This window comes from Ictidomys tridecemlineatus, chromosome 5, assembly GCF_052094955.1.
Source record: "Ictidomys tridecemlineatus isolate mIctTri1 chromosome 5, mIctTri1.hap1, whole genome shotgun sequence".
NCBI lineage: Eukaryota > Metazoa > Chordata > Mammalia > Rodentia > Sciuridae > Ictidomys > Ictidomys tridecemlineatus.
The window spans coordinates 135,793,833-135,815,151 of NC_135481.1; the positions used below are offsets into that span (position 1 = coordinate 135,793,833).

At 47.7% G+C, this 21,319-nt stretch overlaps 1 protein-coding gene across 2 annotated transcripts in view; it reads right to left on the minus strand.

Annotated features, from left to right (window-relative positions):
* Sema4b (semaphorin 4B) overlaps window positions 1-20,305 on the minus strand; it is a 39,188-nt gene extending 18,883 nt beyond the window's left edge. Inside the window, exons 1-2 of one of the 2 annotated variants that reach the window (XM_078051156.1) lie at window positions 20,290-20,305; window positions 6,499-6,750 (exon numbers count right to left, since the gene is read on the minus strand). In XM_078051156.1, coding sequence (XP_077907282.1) covers window positions 6,499-6,613 — 115 coding nt within the window. In that variant the 5' untranslated portion in view covers window positions 6,614-6,750; window positions 20,290-20,305. Of the gene's footprint in view, window positions 1-6,498; window positions 6,751-19,457; window positions 19,631-20,289 lie in introns of those variants that run through there. The other variant, XM_013356337.4, reaches the window with a different exon arrangement.
* Between the last annotated feature and the right edge of the window lie 1,014 nt (window positions 20,306-21,319).

Genomic DNA, 21,319 nt, shown 5'->3' on the forward strand with positions numbered 1-21,319 from the left:
GCCCCTGAGTCACACATGCATACCCATCACTTCAATAATGTGGATGCTAATGACCCCCAAATCTGTTCACACAAGGAAACCCTCAATGGGCACCACCACTACCACCTATGGGCTTGGAATCTGGTGTCTCTGTATGGCCCCACTGCCCTGTGCTCCTTCTTCTCCCTTACCCACACACATCTAATCTATCATCAAGTCCTGCTAATTTATCCTCCTTAGTATTTTCCAGATCCATTCCTCTCACTATGTCCACTGCCCAGCCCAGGGCCAGTCACCATCTGCTCACATGGGCCACTACAGCAGCCTCCCAAGAGCCTCCCTATGCTGCAACAAGAAGGTTCTCTGGGAACTTCTTTCCTGATTAAAACCTCCAGTGGTGCCCCATCATCCAAGCTTTAACCCACCACCTCCCTCCCGTTTCAATTAAGTGACACAGAACTGCAACTCAAGGGCCCATTTCTCATCTCTTATCTCTGCTCAGGTGGTCCCCTCTGCCTAAAAGGTCCTTCATTCCTTTGACTTACATTCATCCTTTGAGACCCAGCTTGGTTTTACCTCCTCCAGGAGACCTTCCTGAATCTCCAGCTGGGCTGAGGCCCTTCTTTGTGTGCCCATCATTTTCTGTCCACACTTCTCACAGTGCAGTGGTGACCTTGTCTAATGATTATGATAAGCTTTCTGTACTTTTCTGTACCTGTCTTTTCCATCAAGCCAACAGTACCACATTTTGGTCATGTTTGTATTCTGTATTTGTATGTGGTTATGTGAGTACTACGGAGTTTTACCATAAATGTTTGTTGACTGGATAAATGAGTGACAGAGTCATCCAATTTGGGGTGCTCTGGCCCTGGGAGGGTCCTAGATTCAAAGGCAGCATGGAGGTCCTGAACTTCACAAGACTCACAAGAGTGTGTTTGAGAAGCAATTTCTTCCACCCTGTCCCCTTCTTGGAGCACTGCATACTCAGCCCTGCAATCCCAGGGTCCACAGATAGAAGCTAAAGGGCTGAGGGAGACAGGACACAAGCCACAAGGACCAGAAAGGGCACTGAGTGCCGGGTACAGTGGTGCACGCCTATACTCCCACTGGCTTGGGAGGCTGAGGCAGGCAGATCACGAGTTCAAAGCCAGCCTCAGCAGTAGTAAGGTGCTATGCAACTCAGTGAGACCCTGTCTAAATAAAATACAAATAGGGCTGGGGATGTGGCTCAGTGGTTGAGTGCCCCAGTTCAATCCCCAGTACCAAAAGAAGGGGCACTGAGTAGGAGGTCACAAGAGCCGCATGTGAATCCTGACTTCATCACTGACCAGTTTTACAACCCTGAACAAATCACCTGACTCTTGAGAGGCCTTAAGGGATTGCAACGAAAGGCAACAACCCGGCCCATGTGGCACACCAGGCTCTGCAAAGACCAGGGGTCACCAGCAATCAGGACTTCTGCTGCTCCTCTGACTGCCTTCCTTCCTCCCAACCTTGCTCTACGCCTCTCTCATGTGTCATATGGGTAACATGCTTTCCCTGGGCAACATGCAGCACGCTGGTCACCTCCACCTCTGATGCTTGCTCACTCCAGCAGGGAAGGAAGAGGGGTGCAGCCACCCGGAGGCAGGAGTGCCCTCTGAAGCAGTGGCAGCTCCACTGTCCTGGATGCTTACTGCCAAATGGAAAGGGGGTGCAGCCTTGCCAGGTCATCTAAAAAGTCAGAAATGAGGATTTTTATATAAAATTTCCTTAGTTTTGAATATCAGCCACTAGTTAAAATTTTACCATTACCTGGGGGCCAAACCAAATATATCTTCAGGTTGGCTCTTGCTTACTACCCCAGAATTTGCAAACCTCTAAGACATCTGTCCCCTGTCTCCTGTGCTCTGCAATCCTGGTCAGGTCAGCTGGGCTCTGCCACATTTCCAAACGGGGCTATGTCCTCAGGTGCTTCAGCTGGCTTCCTTGTCCTATCCAAGAGTGGCCTCAATAGATTTCTTTACAGATGGAATCACATAACTTATCAATTACCCAAAAGGTGAGCTGGGGTCATTTTGCTGCTTTTGTCCAACTCACAGGTGAAGCAAGAAGCAGTTGTTCTCATGAGGAAATGTGGTTCCTGAGTCAGAGGACTGTGGTCCAGTCTTGGACCCTTATCTTTCTAGCTGCACAACCCTGACAACATGAGTTGGAGTCTTTAAGCTTGACTTTCTCTTTTGCACAAGATAAGACAACACACCTGGCACAGTGGGCACTCCACAACGGCAGTTTTCCTTCCTGTTCCAGAGGAAGGGCCTCTTCTGAAGGATGTACAACAAGAGGCCAAAAATGGGGAGGGAAGTTGGTTAATTTGGACCCTCTTGAAGAGTAGGGTGGAATGAGAGCTTCTGTCTCCCATTTACATCCCCACTGAAAGTCCCTCACTGAAGGCCCCACCCCGCTAGAGCCCTCTAATATAGAAGATGGGCTTCGAGATGGACCCATGAGTGCAGAGCTCAGGGGTCCCAATGGAGAATAGGTCAGATCACAGGCTTCGGAGGCAGAACTCTATGACCTGGACAAAATCCTTCCCCCTGTGATCCTGAGCAATCTTACCTATAAGTCCAGACCATGAAAGCCTGGTGCTCACAATAGCTCTATCCCCATTACCTCACCTTCTACCTTCTTCTAAGCTCCAAATGCTAGAACACCAACTATATCACCTAAAAACCTCAGCAACTTAGTGAGGCCCAGAGTAACTTGGTGAGAACTTGTCTCAAAATAAAAACTAAAAAGGACTGGCGATATAGCTCAGTGGTGAAGTACCCCTGGGTTTAATTTCCAGTACTTTCCCCTCAAAAAAAAAAAAAAAAAAATCAAAGTTCCCCTTTGCCCCAAGAATCTCATCTGCTTGGGACTGGACATCTTCTCCCTCCCTGTCCCTCTCCAACTCTGATCTTCCCTATCCTCTACAGAGGGCTGTATACAGCCAGCACTCACACGATGTCCACCATGTTGGTGCAAAAAGACTCACACAGTGAGGCTGGAGGGACTTTCTAGCACAGCAGAGCAGAAGCTACTATCTTTTACTGGGGACACTCGCAGCACGTGCCAGGCATCATGCCAAACACTTTACTTGCATTATTTAATGTAATCCTCTCAGGAGTCTGGGCGACAGGTCCTGCTATTATTATTCCAGTCTTTCCAACATGAGAGCAGGCTTGGAGAAGGCCGGAAGCTTGCTCTGGGATATGTAGTTAGTGAGGGAGGACAGCTAGTTTTCCCAACTAGGTTCTTAGCATTCAGTTACAGCCCTGTCCATTTGGCCCTGAAGAACCATGAAAAGGCCAGCGGATGGGACAGAGCTGAAGACAAAGACTCATTCCGAGCTGAGGCCGCAACAAGGAGGGTGGGATAAGACTAAACAAGCAAGCAGCACAGGGGACCTCTCAAGGCAGTCTTCACCCTGGGTGCCTGACCCAGGATCAGAGGATTAGCATCTGATTCATGCCAAGGTCCCTGCTCTCTGCTCAGTGGGGTTTTCTTGACTGAAGTTTGCAGGCCTATAGATTTATTTTCAATCTAGTTCAGACACACTGTGTCCAAGCTTTCCAGAAATGCACTTCTTGGGCAGGGGGACATTATAACTCCCTTAAATTGCCTAAATAAGGGAATTACATAAGATTTTGGTGAAACAGGGAACAGATTTGTTTTATTTCTTCTCACATGGCCAGGCTGGGAGGCACTGGACCCTATAGTCAATATCACTCCTGCCACTGACAATGCTCTGGTCCTAGAACTTTTCAGTTTTCAGTGCAAAAGAACTCAAGTTCCATACTCTTCTCTCATATATTCCTTTCACAGAGACTTCCAGATAACTCTGGAGTCCCCATTGCCTACCCCTAGTCGTCCTTTTCCTGCTGGATACTGGGTAAGGCCACAAATGCCCTCACCACCTAAAGGCCCCAAGAATGTGCTATTCATCAACACTGATGGTGGGGGTTTTCCATGAGGGACCCCAGATGCAGAGCAACTAGATGCTCCATCCATTTCAATGGATTTGTTTTAAGCTGTGGACATAGCCCACTGTCTTAGGCATCCTGGCCCTTGGGAGGTTTAGGTGAGAATTCAGTAGGGGAAGGTAGGTGGCAGGAAGAGGGGGTGTGGTCTCCGGTCCCATGCTTCTCTTCCTGAGAGGCATGTGAAGGAAGGACCCAAAGGCCCTGGGCCAAGCATCCCTTGGTCACCATAAGCCTGCCCAAGATGGGCAGGCTGCCAGGAACATCTAACGAGCCCCCAGGGATGAGGGAGGAAACTGCCTCAAGCCACACTGAGGATGAGCCTGTTCAGTTACTATTGAGCATTCCCCTTTGGAACTCCCAGACAGGCAAAGGATCTGTGTATAGATAGGAGGTAGAGACAGGTATCAAGGGCCAGGCAGAAGCTCAGGGAGGGGAAGTATGCCAGGTGTGGTAGCTCAATCAAGTGTGGATATGTGTTCCATAGTTCAGTAGGTGGGGGTATTGCTGAACTATTCTAGGGATTTGGTAGGACTGGAAAAGGGGTTCCATCTGGGAAGACCTGGCCCCAAGAGCACAGTGGAAGGGGTCTTTTCTTTAGGACTTCCAGTCTGATGAATACTATGGACTGTATTTCAGGCCCTCTGAATCTCTCACCTAGACACCCTTGTACAATCTGTGACAGTCCTGACAAATAAACTGGTGTGACCTGTACAGGGGGTTTGGTGTGTGACAAAAGTCCCCACTAGAGCCTAACTGTGGAAATGAGCCAGGTGCTAGGACTGTGCAGTTAATAACTAAGAGTTCAGCTGTTTTCAGGAAGCAGGTCCTCTTATTTTCCCCCTTCACAGTTCCCCAATTCTGCTTTCCAGTCACCCTTTTCTGAGTTGGACACAACACTTACTGCATTTTCTGAGTGGGACACTTATTGCATCTATCATGGCCCTGTGAGCCAGTCCAGTTTCCCCAAGGTATAAGTGAAGTCCATCAGAGGATCTGTCTCCACTTCACCTCACTTCCCAAACTAAGAGGGTCTGAAGGCCAAAAATAAGTCAAGGTCACGGCAGAAATAGCAAGGCAGTCAGCCTGAGGCTAAACACACCTGTTCATCCTCACTTCACAAGCTGGAGCATCCAAGGGGCTGCAGTCACCCCCAGCACCATCCCCTCCTCAGGAAAAACTGCCCTAGCTCTGTGCAGGATGTGTAAGAGTGGTCCAAGGTCAATGTATATCAAGAATGATAGCTAACACCTATTGAGCCCTGCCTTAAGGACTTTTCAAACATGTGATGATTTAATACTGAGAAACTTGAGTTAGGTGCAATTATTATCCCCATTTTATAAATAAGGAAACCAAGGTCCACAGAATTAGCTTGCTCCAGGTCACAGGGATACTAAATACTAAGTGGCTGAGGTAGGATCTGAACCCAGGCCGTCTGCAATGCTTCAGATAGATGTTAACATAGGGCTACTCAGGTCACTGGAGCCCTGCCTTAATTTAAGTGCTGATTCTGCTCTTTCCTTTTGTAAATAGGATGTTTTTAGGGGTGGGGATGCTGTGAGGAGAGGAAGCCTGGACTGTTTCAGTCTGTAACCTCTAATTTGCTTTATTCTAATTTATACAAGGTGACAACCAGTTAAAGGGCTTGGAGAAACATTTGTTGAGCACCTATAAGCCTATGCCCATATACTGCACCTAGTTTTATCAAATCCCCAAGATAGCTCTACAAGATACCTAGGACTGAGTCCTCTTCCCAAATAAGGAAACTGGGGAGCAGAAGGTACTTACTGGGCTGGGGACTCAGGTCCCTCTGATTCCAAAGCCTGAATGGCCAAGAGGAGCTGGGAGTAAAGAGGCAAGAGCAGAAACTGGAAAGGGAGGCGACCAGAGGAAGGTGGCCCAAAAGGATGGCATTCCAGGTCACTCTAAAGAGGGCTAGCTCTCAGGACGTGGGGCGGTGGAGATGGGGGTTCCCTCCAGTCAAGGACAGAGGGGCAGGGAAGAAAGATCAGGCGCTCGCCAGCCAGCCACCTCTCCTGGAGTTGCAGTAACTTGCTAGGAATACCAGAACCCCAGTGTTTACAGTACAGCAAGCACCAGACTCCCTCCACCCAGAGCCGTGCTCGGGGGCGGCACCAGGGGCGGCACCGCTGCCGGTTCTGGCCAGCATCAAAGACAAGGAGATGGACAGGGTGGCCACCGAGTGTAGGCCAGGTGGTCAGCACCCGGAGGCCCCCAGACACAACGGAAAATGTATCCTCTTAGGGGATGAGCGGCGGCGACAGTGAGTGAAACCCCCTCCATGCCCAGAAAGAAAACGGAAGAAAGAGGCCCTCGGCCCCACAGCTCCCCTCTCCTTTCCCTCCCTCCCCTCAGCACTTTCGAAAGAGGTATCCTAACGGATCCCAAACCTCCCATAGGCCCCCTCCTCCCTCCTTTGTCACGGTCACTTCTGCACAAGGCACCTCTCCAAGCAGCCCTCCCCTCCTTGCACCCCGCGGGTCGCAGCAGCACTCACCCAGCGGCAGGCTGATCCTGGGGCTGAGAGCTCGCGTCGGAGGCGGCGGCAACAGGAGCAGAGAGAGGAGCAGCAGCGGCAGCAGCGGGGTGGCTGGCCAGCTTGCCCGGCCCATCGCGGCGCTTCGACTTCGGACCGCGGCGAGAGACGGCGTCCTCGAGCTCGGGCTCAGGTTGCTAACTGGAATCGCAGGCAGCAGCCCCGCCCCGCAGTCCGGCCCCCGAGTCACTCCTCCGGCCTCCCCTTGCAGACCTGGGGGTAGGGGACGCGGACGGGGAACGAGTCACGTGGGTAGCCGCAACGCTGGCCAGGAGCCCCCGGCACCGCGATCCTCCCGCCGGGCGCACGTCCTGCCAGTGGGTTCAGACCAAGCTCCCCAGCGAGTGTCGCTCGAAGGGAGGGAGGGAGAGGAGGGCAAGGAGGAAGTTGGGCGGTTAGTCCTGCCTCTCTGGGCTCCGCTCCTGTCCAACCCTCCCCTTCCCTCTTCCTTTTTCCTGGGTGCTGGAAGCATAAGGGGCGCAGGCTTAGTGCACCCCCTCTGGGCTCGCTAGGAGCGGCCAAGCCGCGAAATCAAGTAGCCACCGACGCAGCTGGAGCCCTGGACCACGAACCACAGAAGACCCCCAGATCCCCGCCCTACCTCTCAGACCCGCCCACCAGCGCGGGGTAGGGCCCCCTTCTGGCTCCTCCGAGACCTCAAATTGAGAATTGTGCGCCTTGGGAAGGTCAGGCCTCGGTCTCTTTCCTTTATGTGCGGCTCCCCCTATCCCCCCTTCCTGGCACCCACTTGTCTGTGAACAAATGAACTCCGCAGAGCTCATGCAGACAGGGGGGCTGGTTGCTTGCGAATCTAATTTCCGCACGAGTCAATCCACTGCAGGTCTTAGCTGGCCGTTCACTACATGCTCAGCACTTAGTCTAGGTACCCTGCGGGGGGTTTGACCATGCTTAGAATTCTGTCCACCCTAAGCCCGGGAGGCGGGGCAAAATTAGCTTAAGTGGGCTAAGAGAATTTAATGCACTACACTGCCAAGAAAATGAGATCTTCTTCACAATATGCACTTGACCTGGCAGAGGAAAGGACCCACTAATGCTGGAGTGGTATTCCACAATTCTCCCAACATCCCTATGGGTGGAGTTCAGCAATGCTGAGACCAGGGGTTTTCAGTAGTAGCCTGAACCCCTTATTGAATTCTGAAATCAATTTGGTGAAAAACCAACCTAGAAAAAGCAGAGTTCATTGATCACAGAATGGATGTTTTGGGAAACCTGTTTCAGTTTTTCCTAAGTGTGCACAGGATTACAGTAAAATGTAAGTCCTTATTTAACTACAATAACAAAGGAATTTGAAAGCCTCTGCTATTCAGTTCCGTGCCCTGGGAACCAAGTCTCCAGGAATTTGCTGCAATTGCAAGACAACTCTTTTTCACCCCGCAGCCAAAATCAGTGTCCTCAGAGTCACATCCTTTTGCCCTGCCTCCCTGCTGCCATATCCTCTCCCACAGCAGGCAGAGGGTGAGCACAGCACTCCAAGTGGCCCAGGTCTCCTCTCTTCAAGCCAAATTTATTCTTGTTACATGATATCTGCACCTCCACCATCCTGACATCCTTGTGTGCACATGGTGCAAGCTAGGCATCCCTTTTAAAGGGGCTCCTAGCATTGGATACAGAATTCCACAGGGGCTGGTGGTGTCATTTGCCTGTAGTCCTAGTGACTGGGGAGTCCGAGGCAGGAGGGTCCCAAGTTCAAAGCCAGCTTCAGCAACTTAGTGAAGCCCTAAACAACTCAGCAAGACCCTGTCTCTAAAATAAAAAAATAAAAAGACTATGATCAAAAAAGAAAGAAAAATGAAAATCAGGCTGGGCACAGTGGCCCATACCTATAATCCCTGGATCCTTAGGCAGTCCAGCCTCAACAATTTTAGTGAGACCTTATCTCAAAATAAAAATAAAAAGATCTGGGGATAGAGCTCAATGGTAAAGTGCCCCTGGGTTCTATCCCCAGTATCAAAGAAAATCAAGTCACCCCTCTCCTCTGCTCAATGGTGAAAATCAAAGGGCAAGAATTGTGTTTGGTTGGTTTGTTAACCTGTCCTAAGCATTTAGAACAGTACTGATATATGGTGGCAGGCCCCAATAAATATTGGTTGAATGAATGAATGAGTGTAACCTAAGAGTCACAAAATACTACAGGCTCATTTTAACTAACAATAGAACTTTTTTTTTTTTGGTACGAGGGATTAAACACAGGGTGCTTACCCACTGAGCCATGTCCCCACTACTCCCACACAGACACCATTTATTTTTTCTTTTCTTTCTTTCTTTTTTCTTTTTTTTTTTTTTTTTTTTTTTTTGAGACAGGGTCTTGTCAAGTTGCTTAGGGACTCACTAAATTGCTGAGACTGGCTTTAAATTGTGATCCTCCTGCCTCAGCCTCCCAAGCCGCTGGGATTACAGGCATGCGCTACCATGGCCAGCTATAGAACTAGGTTTTTATACGCTTTGATCCAGTAAAGACCTCCCCCAAATCTGAAATTAGGCAATTAGCTTTTTCAGTTCAACACAGGACTTTGTATCTCTTGTAAATCTATTGATTCTGGCCCAGGTTTCATCCTCCTGAAGTCATTTTGAATATTGCTGCAATATTCCCCTCCCACTTTTGAGTAATCTGTAAATTTAGCTAAGTATTCCTATGCCTTTATACAAGTCATTGATAAAGATAATGGATGAGCAGACCTAACACCCAGATCTTGGTTTCTATAAACCAGTTTCCTATAAAAGGAATAAAGACTCCTTGGAAAATGAAAGGAAAAGTACGAAGTAAACACAGGACAGTTTGTTGGCCCAGAAAGCAAAGAGTAATCAAAGACTTATGGGGTCATGTCAAAAGGAGACCTAGGAGGTGCCTTATTCTGTTACTGAGCAAATTTTGCAGGGCGGGAAGGGACTTAGGAGCCAGCTTGATGACCACTTTTTGCATCAAATAGCATAATGGCTTCTAATGCATGAAATTAAAATATAATCCATTAATTTCTGTAAAGAAAATCTTCTGTAAAGGAAGATTTTCTTTACAGAAAAATGCTGACTAAAAATGTAGACTCAAACAAGAATCATCAATGAATGTGAAACAATTGGATGGCAAATTATTAGGAAAGTATGATTAGCAAGGTCTTAAAGTCTGTCCCACAAATGACTTTACTAATTACCAAAGGGAAGAATTATCTTTGAGAGAGAGATCTGGTAGCTACCATCTTAACCAAAAGGCCAAAAGTATCATCACTGGTTATAGAACTGTGTGACATAATTTACCTCCTGAAATTGATGCAATAAGAAGTATACAACAGGGCTGGGGCTGTAGCTCAGTAGTAGAGTGCCTGCCTTGCACGTATGGGGCACTGGGTTTGATCCTCAGCACCACATAAAAAGAAATAAAGATATTGTGTCCATCTACAACTAAAAAATATTTTTTTTAAAAAAAGAAGTATACAACAATCTTGTGGCATTCTTGCCGAAAGTGTTTAATCCAGATCTAATAACAAGGATGCAATCAGACATATCCAGTATGTGGGAACATTCTATAAAACAACTAGCCTGAATTCTTCCAAAAGGTCAATCTAGTAACAGGCAAAAAAGATGGGACCATTTTAGGTTCAGAGACTAAAAAGGCATAATGACCAAAGGTAATAAATGAACCTTGATTGAATCTTGGAGAGAAAAAATGCCATGGAGCAATTGGGAAAATTTTAATATAGACTGTGTAAGATGATATTTACTGGGTTTTAAAAAAATTTTTTTGGTATTGGAGATTGAACCTAGGAATGCTTTACCACTAAGCTACATCCCCAGCCCTTTTATTTTCCTTTTTCAGACAGGATCTAAGTTACTGAGGCTGACTTCAAATTTGTGATCCTCCTGCCTTAGGCTCCAAAATCACTGGGATTACAGGTGTGTAATAAATACCATGCCCAGCTGGTATTTATTGACTTTATTGTTTATTTTCTAGGTTTTTTTGTTTTTGTATGGGGACTGAACCCAATTTTTTTGAGATAGGGTCTTACTAAGTTACCCTGAACTTACAATAGTTCTACTTCAGCTGGGATTACAGGCATGCTCAATATTGCTCATTTTCTTAGGTATGATAATGGTATTTCTTATGTATGATAAAGTCCTTGTTTTTTGGAAATGCCTATTGAGGTTTTTAGAGGTGTCATGATACTACAACTTATTTTCAAATACTCAGCAAAAAAAAAATTGTGTGTGTGTGTGTGTGTGTGTGTGTGTGTGTGTGTGTGTGTAAGAAAGAGTAAGAACATGACTACGGTAAAACTTTAACAATTTGTCGGGCTGGGGATGTGGCTCAGCAGTAGCACGCTCACCTGGCATGCGTGCGGCCCACATACAAACAAAGATTTGTGTCCGCCGATAACTAAAAAATAAAATATTAAAATTCTCTCTCTCTCTCCCTCTCTCTTTAAAAAAAAAAAACTTTCAAAAAAAAAAAAACAGTTTGTCAATAAAGGTAAAGTTATGGATATTTTTGTACCGATCCTTTAGCTCTTCATTTGGGAAAAATAAGTAAGACAACCGAAAACAGAGCCCCGTGGCATGTCATAGGATCCCCTCAATAGTAAAATAGACCAATAGCCCTAATAGGTTGAGCAATTATCTCTGTGCCCTCCTAACTCCACTATTCAGCCCACATTTCTCCATATTATCCTCAAGACTATTATGGGAAAAACCTCAAGAAATTTTGTCGAAATGAAGATAATGGTTACAGCATTTCCTTCTCTTGTTTTCTGCTTATTGCCCTTACTTAGAGCAGCACTTGATCTGTGGCCACCTGCTCAATTAGTCTTTGTTGAGAACCTGAATCTCAACATCAGATAGTTCCTAAGGTGGCAGAAAGATTGGTCTGCCCGTGTCTTGGCAACACAAGGCTATACTCATCTCTGGGGAGAGGAGGCAGGGGCTGCTGCAGCCTCACTTGGTGGTTAATTATATCCTGCTCACGGCTGCTCAAATGCTTCAAAAGTATGTCTTGTGCCAACTGGGCAGCAAGCCCCTTGAGGGCAGTGACAGGTCTTCAGTCTTCTAAACCCCCATTGCCTCTCATGGCACTCCAGTACGAGCTCCACAGGGCTGACAATAGGAGGGGCCCAATGTTGGCCTGGAGAAGAGCCCTCTAACCCGCATCCCCAGCCTGGCAACCTCAGTCCTCATGGGCTCCACCGTCTTCTGTGAGTGTGCTAATGTGTTCTCCCCAGACTGGAAGAAACAGAAGGACAACCGACAGAGAAAAATCTCCTTTGAACAGACTTCCTATGGGCTGAAGAGTGGTTCCCAAGCCAATGACATGTCTCTTCTTCCCCTCTGCTTCTCTTGGATGGAGGCAAGTCTTTCTTGGCTAGAATTGTCAGTGTTTATAAAGAGCTCAGGGGGCAGCTTGGAAAGGGAGTACAGAGTGGTGGTGGGGCGGGGGGGGGGGGGGGGCAGAGAGAAAAGCAACACTTCCTCTGTGCCCGGAGCCAGCAGGATGAAGTCATCATAAAGTGTGGCCCTCCATCTCCATCTCCACCCGTGCTCACTGGTCCTAACTCATCCTTCCATTCTGACCCTCCTGCCTTCTCTGAGGGTCTGTCTTATGCACACATAAGGACAAAGGCACAAGAATGAGAGGTAATGTGGGGAAGCTCGGTGGCACACGCATGCATGCCTGTAATCCCTTGGGAGACTGAGGAGGCTTGGGAGGCTGAGGCATAAGGATTTCGAGTTCAAAGCCAGCCTCAGCAACTTAGCAAGTTCCTAAGCAACTCAGTGGAGACCCTGTCTCTAGATAAAATATAAAACAGGGCTGGGGATGTGGCTCAATGGTTAAGTGTCTGGGTTCAAATCCCAGTAGCACACACACAAAATAAAGAATAAGAGGTAAAATGTGCATTGGAAGACATTATAACAAAGTTGAGACAAAACTTCTCTGCGGTGAGAGATGTCAGACTAGTGAGTACATGACTTGTAGGAAGGAGAGGAGGAAACTTGAGGGATGATAGAAACATTCTATATCTAGATCTGGTATTGGTTTTCCAAGTGTGTACAAATGTTAAAATGTCAAGCTGTATACTTAAGATCCATGCATTTTACTGTATGTAAACTTATACTTTCTATCTATTATCATAGGGAAAAAAAGAGAGACTGGCTGGGCATGGTGGCCACACCTGTAATCCTAGCTACTTGGGAGGCTGGGGCAGGAGGGGCAGGAGGATGGAAAGTTTTAGGGTAGCTGCAGCAACTTAGTGAGACCTTATCTCAAAGTTAAATGGGGTGGGGGGGCGGCTAGAAATGTAGCTCAGTGGAAGAACACCTCTAAATTCAATCTCTAGGACCAAAAAGAGAGAGAGAGAGAGAGAGAGAGAGAGGGAACAAAAAGGGGATAAGGTGGTAAAATTTTAAAAAAAGAGAGGAACTACAGAAGAAGGAAAGAGAATGATGAGAAATAAGAAAGGCTACTGAGAAAGAGAAAATTAAAAAAACAAGAAGAAAACTGTAAACCAGGTGTGGAGGCACACGCCTATAATCCCAGTGGCTAGAGAGGCTGAGTCCCTCAGCAAGATCCTGTCTCTAAATAAAAAAGATCTGAGGATGTGGCTCAGTGATTAAGCACCCCTGGGTTCAATCCCTGTAAAAAAAAAAAAAGAAAGAAAAAAAAAAAAGAAGAAGAAGAAGAAGAAGAAATGTGAATCAAATGAACACATCTATCTGCTGCCTCTCTCCTGTTCCTTCTCTCCAGGAAGGCTGGGAATAGGCACCAGGCAAGCATTAGCCATAGAACCTTCAGCAGGCCACATTCAGTCTCCTAAACCCATCAATACTGATTAATCACCTGAGGTACCACTTCTGCTCAGGTGCAAACAAGACATCCTTGCCCATGAATGACCCCTGCCAGGCAGCCCCTAGCCAAGCCTGCCAGCTCTGATTCCCACCCAGGGAGCCTGGCTCCCTGGCTCCCACAATTCTACTCGGGAGTCATTGCTTTGTTTGCTGCCCTTGGGGGAGGGGCCTCCTGCCAAGTCCAGTGGAGCTTGAACCCAGAGGTCCCACTTTCCCTCCTAGGGTAGTCTCCAGACTCCTCCCTGCTCTTGGTGCTGACTGGCAGCCTGCCCAAGCAAGGCCTTGCAGACACAAACTGGCTGTGGCCCAGCTCCTCAGGTCCTGGCCCCCTGCCACTATCCCCTCGTAGCCCCAAGTCCTTCTCTTATACCAAACTGCAGCTGCAGCTCCCCACCCTGCCCTGGCTGGGCACGCTGCTTCTGTCTCTTCTCTAGGGCTCGGTAAGTAGCTCAGCTGCAGCATGGATACATTTTGATGAGCAAGTGACACCAGCTGGCACATCCTGTGTGTGCTTTTAAATCAGCCAATAGCTGCCAGGTCCTGGGGGCTGGGTGCTTCCTTGGGGCAGTGCCCTCTGCAGAAGAGGGCATCCACCCAGGGTTAGTACTAATACTACCTTCAAATCTCAGGCAGCTTTCAACCAAGGTCTGGCAATGAATGTAAATAAATGGCCTCATCTCTATTCCCCAAACCAGGTTCCTGTCCACTGGTCCTTTGTTTTTTTCTTGATCCTGTAAGTGCAAGAATCCAGTGACTGAGCACATAGGTTCTTCTATCAGAAGAAATCAACATTACCTGTTATTTTTGTGGGCTTTAAGAAAGTCGTTTAGATTGGGGGTGTAGCTCAATGGTAAAGTACTTGTTTAAAAAAAAAATGGGAAAGAAAGCCATGCATCCCTCTGGACCTCCATTTTCTCATCTGCAATGGGAATACTAACAGTACTTTAGAGCAGTTAAAAGAAATGAAGAGATAATACCTATAAAGCAATTGGCAACACTGGAATGTAGTGAATGCTCCATGTTCCAGGCTATGGTATCACTCCATCTAAAAGTTGTCCAAAGCCTCAACAACTTTTAACCATGTTAGATGCCCATGCTAAGGATCACCCCACCCCTTCTAGGCTCTTTTCTTGGTTAGGCTGCCTTCTACAAATCCAGTGCTGAGGTTGCAACTCTCACAGGGAGAAGAAACCAGCCTACCCAGCCCAAACCTGGGTGTGCCCGCTATGGTGAGCAGCCTTCCACCCAGCACCACCCCCACTGGGCCTGTTGGGGCCTGATTTGGCCACTCCCTGGGAGGGGATCCCCCCCTCTCCCCGCCCTACAGGGGTATTGTGCAACCTGCAGGGCTCAACCTGTCCCTGCGCAGGCAGGGTAGAACATGAAGTTGCCACTGTCACTCCTTTGCACCCCCAACACTAGCTCAGGAGATATTGTGCCTTTAGGCCTGCTCACTGGGGGGACTAGAGAGCATAGGGTAATTGGCCTGACAGTTACTTAGCACCTATAACCCTGAAGGTGCACAGTGACTGCCCAGCAACTCTGCCCTGCTCTCAAACCACTGCAGCCTCTCACAGGTAGAAGGTAAGTGTTCTAGGCCAGGTAAGGATGGGGCAAGAAGGATTCAGGCCTGGGGGAGAAAGAGTCTCGGGTTCCAGTTCAGCTTATTATAAGACTCAGTTCCCAAGATCTTAAGAAGTAAGAAACTTATCTCTCCATTTGCCACTGAGTTCTTTCCTACGTAAATCCACTCTGAGCCCCAGGCTCTATGAAGGCCAGGGCCCTGCCATTACCCAAGAGAATAAAACTTCCTTCCCAGGCCCAAGGTTCTCCACTTAGCCTCTTTTGTCCCAGAGAGGATGGGCATTTTAGGCCACCTGGTAGGTCTCGATCACTTTAGATTACCTGGTGGCTGCCACTCTTGCTCCCAGATAGAGCCTTTCTCTTGACTGTGATGCTGAATCCAGAGGGTAGGCAGGTTGGTATGCCTACAAGGGTGGTGGGAATGGACATATAGGTTGCTATTTTTTCTGTGGCTGCAAGGATGGTACTTCCACCCTGCTTTGCCAGAATGAAGGTTCTAAGAAATACCCAACCCATAGTGGTATGCCCACTTGCCACCCTAAAGCAATGGCATTAGGAGACAACACTCGCAGAAAGGGCAACAAAGACTTTTCTGAGGGAGCTTATACACTAACTACCCAGGCCCATGACTCCCTGGGACTTGCTAACAGCACCATTTATAAATGTAAAGTGAGCATCAGGCTAGAGGTTGCCACACCAGGAACTCTGCAGCACTTGAGGTTCCGAGTGGCCCTAGCCTGGTCCCAACAGGGGAGGGAGCTCTAAGGAGCCAGACCCACCCAGACATGGGATTAGTTCCAAATCTCCTATCTTGTGGTTTCCATACCCCCTTGAAAGAGCAGACCCTGTTTGCACCTCCTAGAGCCTCTTCAATGAATGCTGCCTTAGGCCTTTTCACTGCAGCCTGTGGGATGTGGAGCAGAGCAGGGAGCCCCTTAACCCCAGGGTAGGCGTCAGGAAATTGTGAACCCCAAGAATGACATGCTATTTCTGGAGAAAGGGGATCAGAGCTTTCATCTGATTTCAAAAGGATCCTTGTCAACTCCCTCACAACAGAGGGACACATAAGTTAGGTGGCTCATGCCTGTAATTCCAGTGATTTAGGAGGCTGAAGCAAGAGGATCAAAAGTCAGAGGCCAGCCTGACAATTTAATAAGACCTATCTCAAAATAAAAAATAGGAAGGACTAAGGATGTAGCTCAGTGTTACAGTACCCCTACGTTTAATCCCCAGTAACTAACAAAACAAAACAAAATAAAAAACTCCCGCATTGTGGCTCAGTGGTAGAGCGCTTGCCTAGCACAGGCGGGACCCGGGTTCGATCCTCAAGCACCACATAAAAATAAAGGCATTGTGTTGTGTCCATCTACACCTAAAAAAATAAATATTTAAAAAAAAAAAACTCCCCTCCCCAAAAAATGAGGAACTATTTCTTTAAGTTACATTCATCTGCAGATACAGGGAACTTTCAAAATTAGCCTTGATCAAGCCAGGCACTCTGACATATGCCTATAATCCTCAAAACTCTGGAGGCTGAGGCAGGAGGATCACAAGTTGAAGTCCAGTCTCAGAAACTTAGAAAGCCCTCAGCAACTTAATGAGGCTCTGTCTCAAAATAAAACATACAAAGTCTAGGGATGTAACTTAGTGGCAGAGCACTCTTCTGTTCAATCCCCAGTACCAAACAAACAAACAAAAAATTAGCCTTCTTCAGGTAAAAAGAAATCATACCTTACTTTGGAACAGTTATATAACTGTGATGTGAAATATTTGGCAAACTCTTTTCACCTAAATCAAAGTTGACATTTAACACTGTGCTGACCTTTTTACATTTAATCATTTATTTAATCCTCACAACAGAGGGAGACATAAGTTACAGTTTACTCCCACTACACAGACAAGAAACTGGAGCACAGAGAGGCTCGGGAACTTGCTCAAGTCACACAAGTGCTAAGTCAGGTCTAGGACCAGACCCAGATCTTCTACTCCAGGGCCCACATGGGCACTCTACCTATAGTCAGAATCTCAACCAGGTTTCTAAAGCCATCTCCTCTTCAGATAATATGGGCTGTTGTCCTTCCTGCCTTCCAATTCCTCTCTCTCTCATCTCTTCCTCTTTTCCTTCCTTCTCCATCCTTCCTTTCTTCACTCCTTCTTCCCACAAATGTTTCTGGGGCACTTGCTGCCTTCTAAGCATTGTTGATAATGTGAAGGAAATGGTATCTGCCTTACATTTACAGTTCATCAGGATCCTTTAAGCTCTTCTTTCCAGGGAAAACCCATCCTCACCCACATTTCTTTAGACATGTCCATTACTCATTTCTTTGTTCCCAAAAGGTAGTGGCCAGGGCCAACCTGGCAGAGCTCCAGCAGTGCTCCCAGGCAGTAGAGGCTAGAATCCTGTTGTTTTTGCCGATTTCCGGAGTTGCTTCTCTGGGTTCCCTCTGCACTCAGCTCAGATTTCCATTAAGGCACTCATTATGCTGTAGTAAAACACTCATTTGCACATCCCATCCCTCTCTTCCCTTCTCTTCTACAAGCTGCTTGGTGCAAGAACCAGACCTGCCTAACTCGGGTTTTTAAATCTCCAGCCCCAGGGCAGAACTTGTAAATAGCAGGCACACAGTAAATATTTACTAAATGAATAAATGAGTTTTCTGCTCTAGCTGCCTGTCTCAAATCATTTCCAAACGATTAATTCAAGTGCTCCTCCTGGATTTTCTTTCCCACCTTCCTCTATCCTGTTCAAAGGAAAAGGTACCACACCATGCAGGAAGGGCTAGAGCCTCATTTCCTGGCTTTAGGGCAAAGGGTTTTCTTACTCATATATCTCTAGTCTCAGCTTTGTTGGCTTTAGAAGAGATAGTATGTTGGAGAGTAGCTGAATTCTCTCGCTCCTATTAGATAACAGCATTAAAGTAAAAGTTCTGGGCATATAAGACCCATGTGCCAGGGAGAGAGAATCTTTCAGTTCTCCCTAAAGCAAAAGCCTCAATTTCCCATCTTTAGTTTACCTATTGTCAATGTCTCCGTCTTTAATTTTATTTATTTGAAGCTGGGGATAGAGCCTAGGGCCTCAAAGCATGCTAAACACATGTTGTACCACGGAGCCACACTGCCAGTCCCATTCTCTCTCTCTCTTTTTTTTTTTTTTTTTTTGATACCGGGAATTGAATCCAGGGGTGATTTATTTATTTATATGTGGTGCTAAGATTTGAACCCAGTGCCTCACACATGCTAGGGAAGCGCTCTACCTCTGAGCCACAACCCCAGTCCCTCCCCCAGCCCTTTAAAAAAAAAAAAATTTCTTTTTGAGATAGGCCTCCCTAAAGTGCTTAGGGTCTCACTAAATTGCTGAAGCTGGTCTCATATTTGAGATTCTCCTGCCTTGCCTCCCCAGTCACTGGGATTACAGGCATGAGCCACCATGCCCATTCCCATCTCCATCTTTAAATTATCTTCAGCCAATAGCGGGTGATATACCTTATTTCTCTGAGGAAAGAATATTCACAAAGGAAAACAGCCACAGCCTGGGACTCAGGCAACTGAGTTAAAACTCTGGCCTTCCCACCAACTCACTGTATCATTTAGGAAGTAATTGAATCTGCGAGTCAAGTTTCCCCCATGAAAATGAGGCAGCACAGGACTAAGTGATTTCTAAATCTCTTCCAGTTGTAAAGCATCTATGGGGAAATATTTTTTTTTAATTATATGCTTCTATGCTCTTATGGCATTCAACCCTCACAAGAATCCTGTGATTTTTGAAAACTTTTATATGCATTTTTAATTGTTGATGGGCTTTATTTGATTCTTTACGTATATGCAGTGCTGAGAATCAAACCCAGAGCCTCCCTCACACATGGGGGGCAAGCGCTTTACCACTGAGCTACAACCCCTGTGACGAAATATAAGCAGAAGTTTGATGACCTTCCCAAGATGACCCTAGGTTCCTGCACTTTTGTGCTAAATCATAATGGCTCTGGAGAGGCCACAACAGGATCTCTTTCCCAAGACCCTCATGTTCCTCCCCTCCTATCCCCTAAATCCACCTGGTTGCTGTAGAGAAGAAAAAAAGCCGTAACAAAGGGCCTAATTTGGAGGGTATAAAAAGACCACCATGAGGAAGGGCCCAAGCCTTTTCAAATTCCAAGTGACTACTCTTCCCTCCCGGGTCAGAATTCCCGGTTTGGGAGTAAGGGGTGGCATAAGCAGAGTGTTTTAAGACGCAGTTAAAGGATTCGAAGCGGAGGCCCCCGGTGGCCATGGGAACGTGGGCCAGCCTCCTGCGCTGCCATGGCAACAGGCTCCCCCAGTGGCGGGCGCGGGTGCCCATCAGAGCGTGCAGGTGGCGCCCTCTTGGGAGAGGGGCTTGGCGGGAGGTGGTAGTTCGGAGAGTGGGGGACCGAGGTCCAGCTGCCTGGGCCTCGTCTGTTACCCTGGGGCCGCAGGTCCCATGCCGCCTGGCGACCCCCCCCGCCACGCGCGCCTACCTGGAGTGAGTCACCACCCCCGGCGTAGCCACCTCTGAGCCACAGCGCGGCCCGAGGTTCTGCAGGCTCCCTCCCGCTGCCAGGACTGCCCGACGCAGTCCCTGGGGGCCCGGAGGGTCCAGCGAACGCCCTCTGTCCAGCGCGGTGTCCCCGGAAATGCTGGGCCGAGGCCAAGCTCCGCCCCGCCCCGCCCCGCCCCGCCCTGCCAGCGTTTACGGGAAGGTCCCCAGCAGCACTTCTGGCTTCTGGGCTCCGCAGCCGCGCGGTCCCTCTCCCCACCCGCCCCGGCCCGGCCACTACTCCGGCCGACCCCGGGCATTTACTCGGGACTCCAGGCTGTCTTCCCACCCCGCGTCGGGTCTTGTCCCCAACCGTGGCTGCATGCCCAAATAGGCCGCGGGGTCCACGGGGCTGCGTCCTTCTTGACCTTGGAAGGCTCGCTGGTCCTGTCCCTAAGCGGGGCGGTCTCACTAGCTGGAGCCCTGGCTTGGCCCGGGTTGGAATTCACTACTGTTAGCTTAGGCGAGTTCCTTAACCTCTCTGATCCTTGAGTTCTTCACCTATAAAGTGGGCATCAGACCAGTAGGGACCTCACAGGGTTGTGGTGTGAAATGCAGTGGTGGAGAAACACCTGACACGTGGTCAATTCGCTATAATGGTAGTATTGTTTATAGTAGGAGGCAATGAGAGAGGGGAGCAAGCCACCCTCTGTGAATCCACCCAGATCTCCACCCATGATAAATGCCTTCCTTAGCGTCCAATGGGAGACCGCCCTGAGAGAGTAAAGGAAGAGATCTGCAGGAGGGGAGAGATATGGTTATAAATATCTCACATTTATCAAGTGACCTTGCCGGTCCCTCTTTAGACCTTCATGTCCTGGTTCTCCTATCTTCCAGGAAAGCAACAGCTGATTTCTGGGCGGTTCCTGAAACAACCGGTTCTGGGCGTGTAAATGGCTGAGCTGGCCAGAGCTGGCTGGTCAAGAGGCTGGAGAAAACAAGAGGCCAAGTGCCAGCCTCTTCCTGGGCCAAAGTAGGCCTAAGAGCACACTGTCCCTATGCCCTCTTTTCAGGCAGAGCTGCTAGACTCCATTAGAAAAGGAACAAAGTGGTTATTTTATTACCTGCCTACAAAAGGTAGCACATATTTACCACAGGAAGATTGAATAATAATGAAAAATATTGTTGCCCATAATTTCATCTCACCAGTATTATATTTTTAAAAACTTTTTGGTTGATAGTATAACTTAGTGATAGAGCACTTATTTAGCGTGCCCGAGGCCCTGGGTTTTAATCCCTAGTACCAAAGAAAAAGGAAAGCTAAAACTTTTCAAAAATTTAAACCTAATTTACATTTGGTAAAGTGCACAAATTTTTATTTATTTATTTATTTACTTTGTTGGTGGACCTTTTTTTGCTTATTTATATGTGGTGCTGGAAATCGAACGAAGTGCCTCACACCTAAGAGGAAAGCACTCTATGGCTGAGCTACAATTCCAGCCACCAAGTGCACAAATCTTAAGTCCACTGGCATTACAATTTTGGTGACTATCCACTGGTCTTTTTCCTTTTTTTTTTTTTTTTTTTTTGCGGGGGTGGAGGGGGTGGGGGGGGTGGAGCAATAGTGTATTTGAACTCAAGGGTACTCCACCAGTGAACCACATCTCCAGCCCTATTTTATATTATTTATTTAGGGTCTTACTGAGTTGCTTAGTGCCTCACTTTTGCTGAGGCTGGCTTTGAACTCTCTATCCTCCTGCCTCAGCCTCCCCGCCCACTGCCCAACTAATGTGTTCTATTTATTCAAAACACAATGTACATTTAACCAAGACTCTACTATTGAACATTAAATTATTTCTAAGC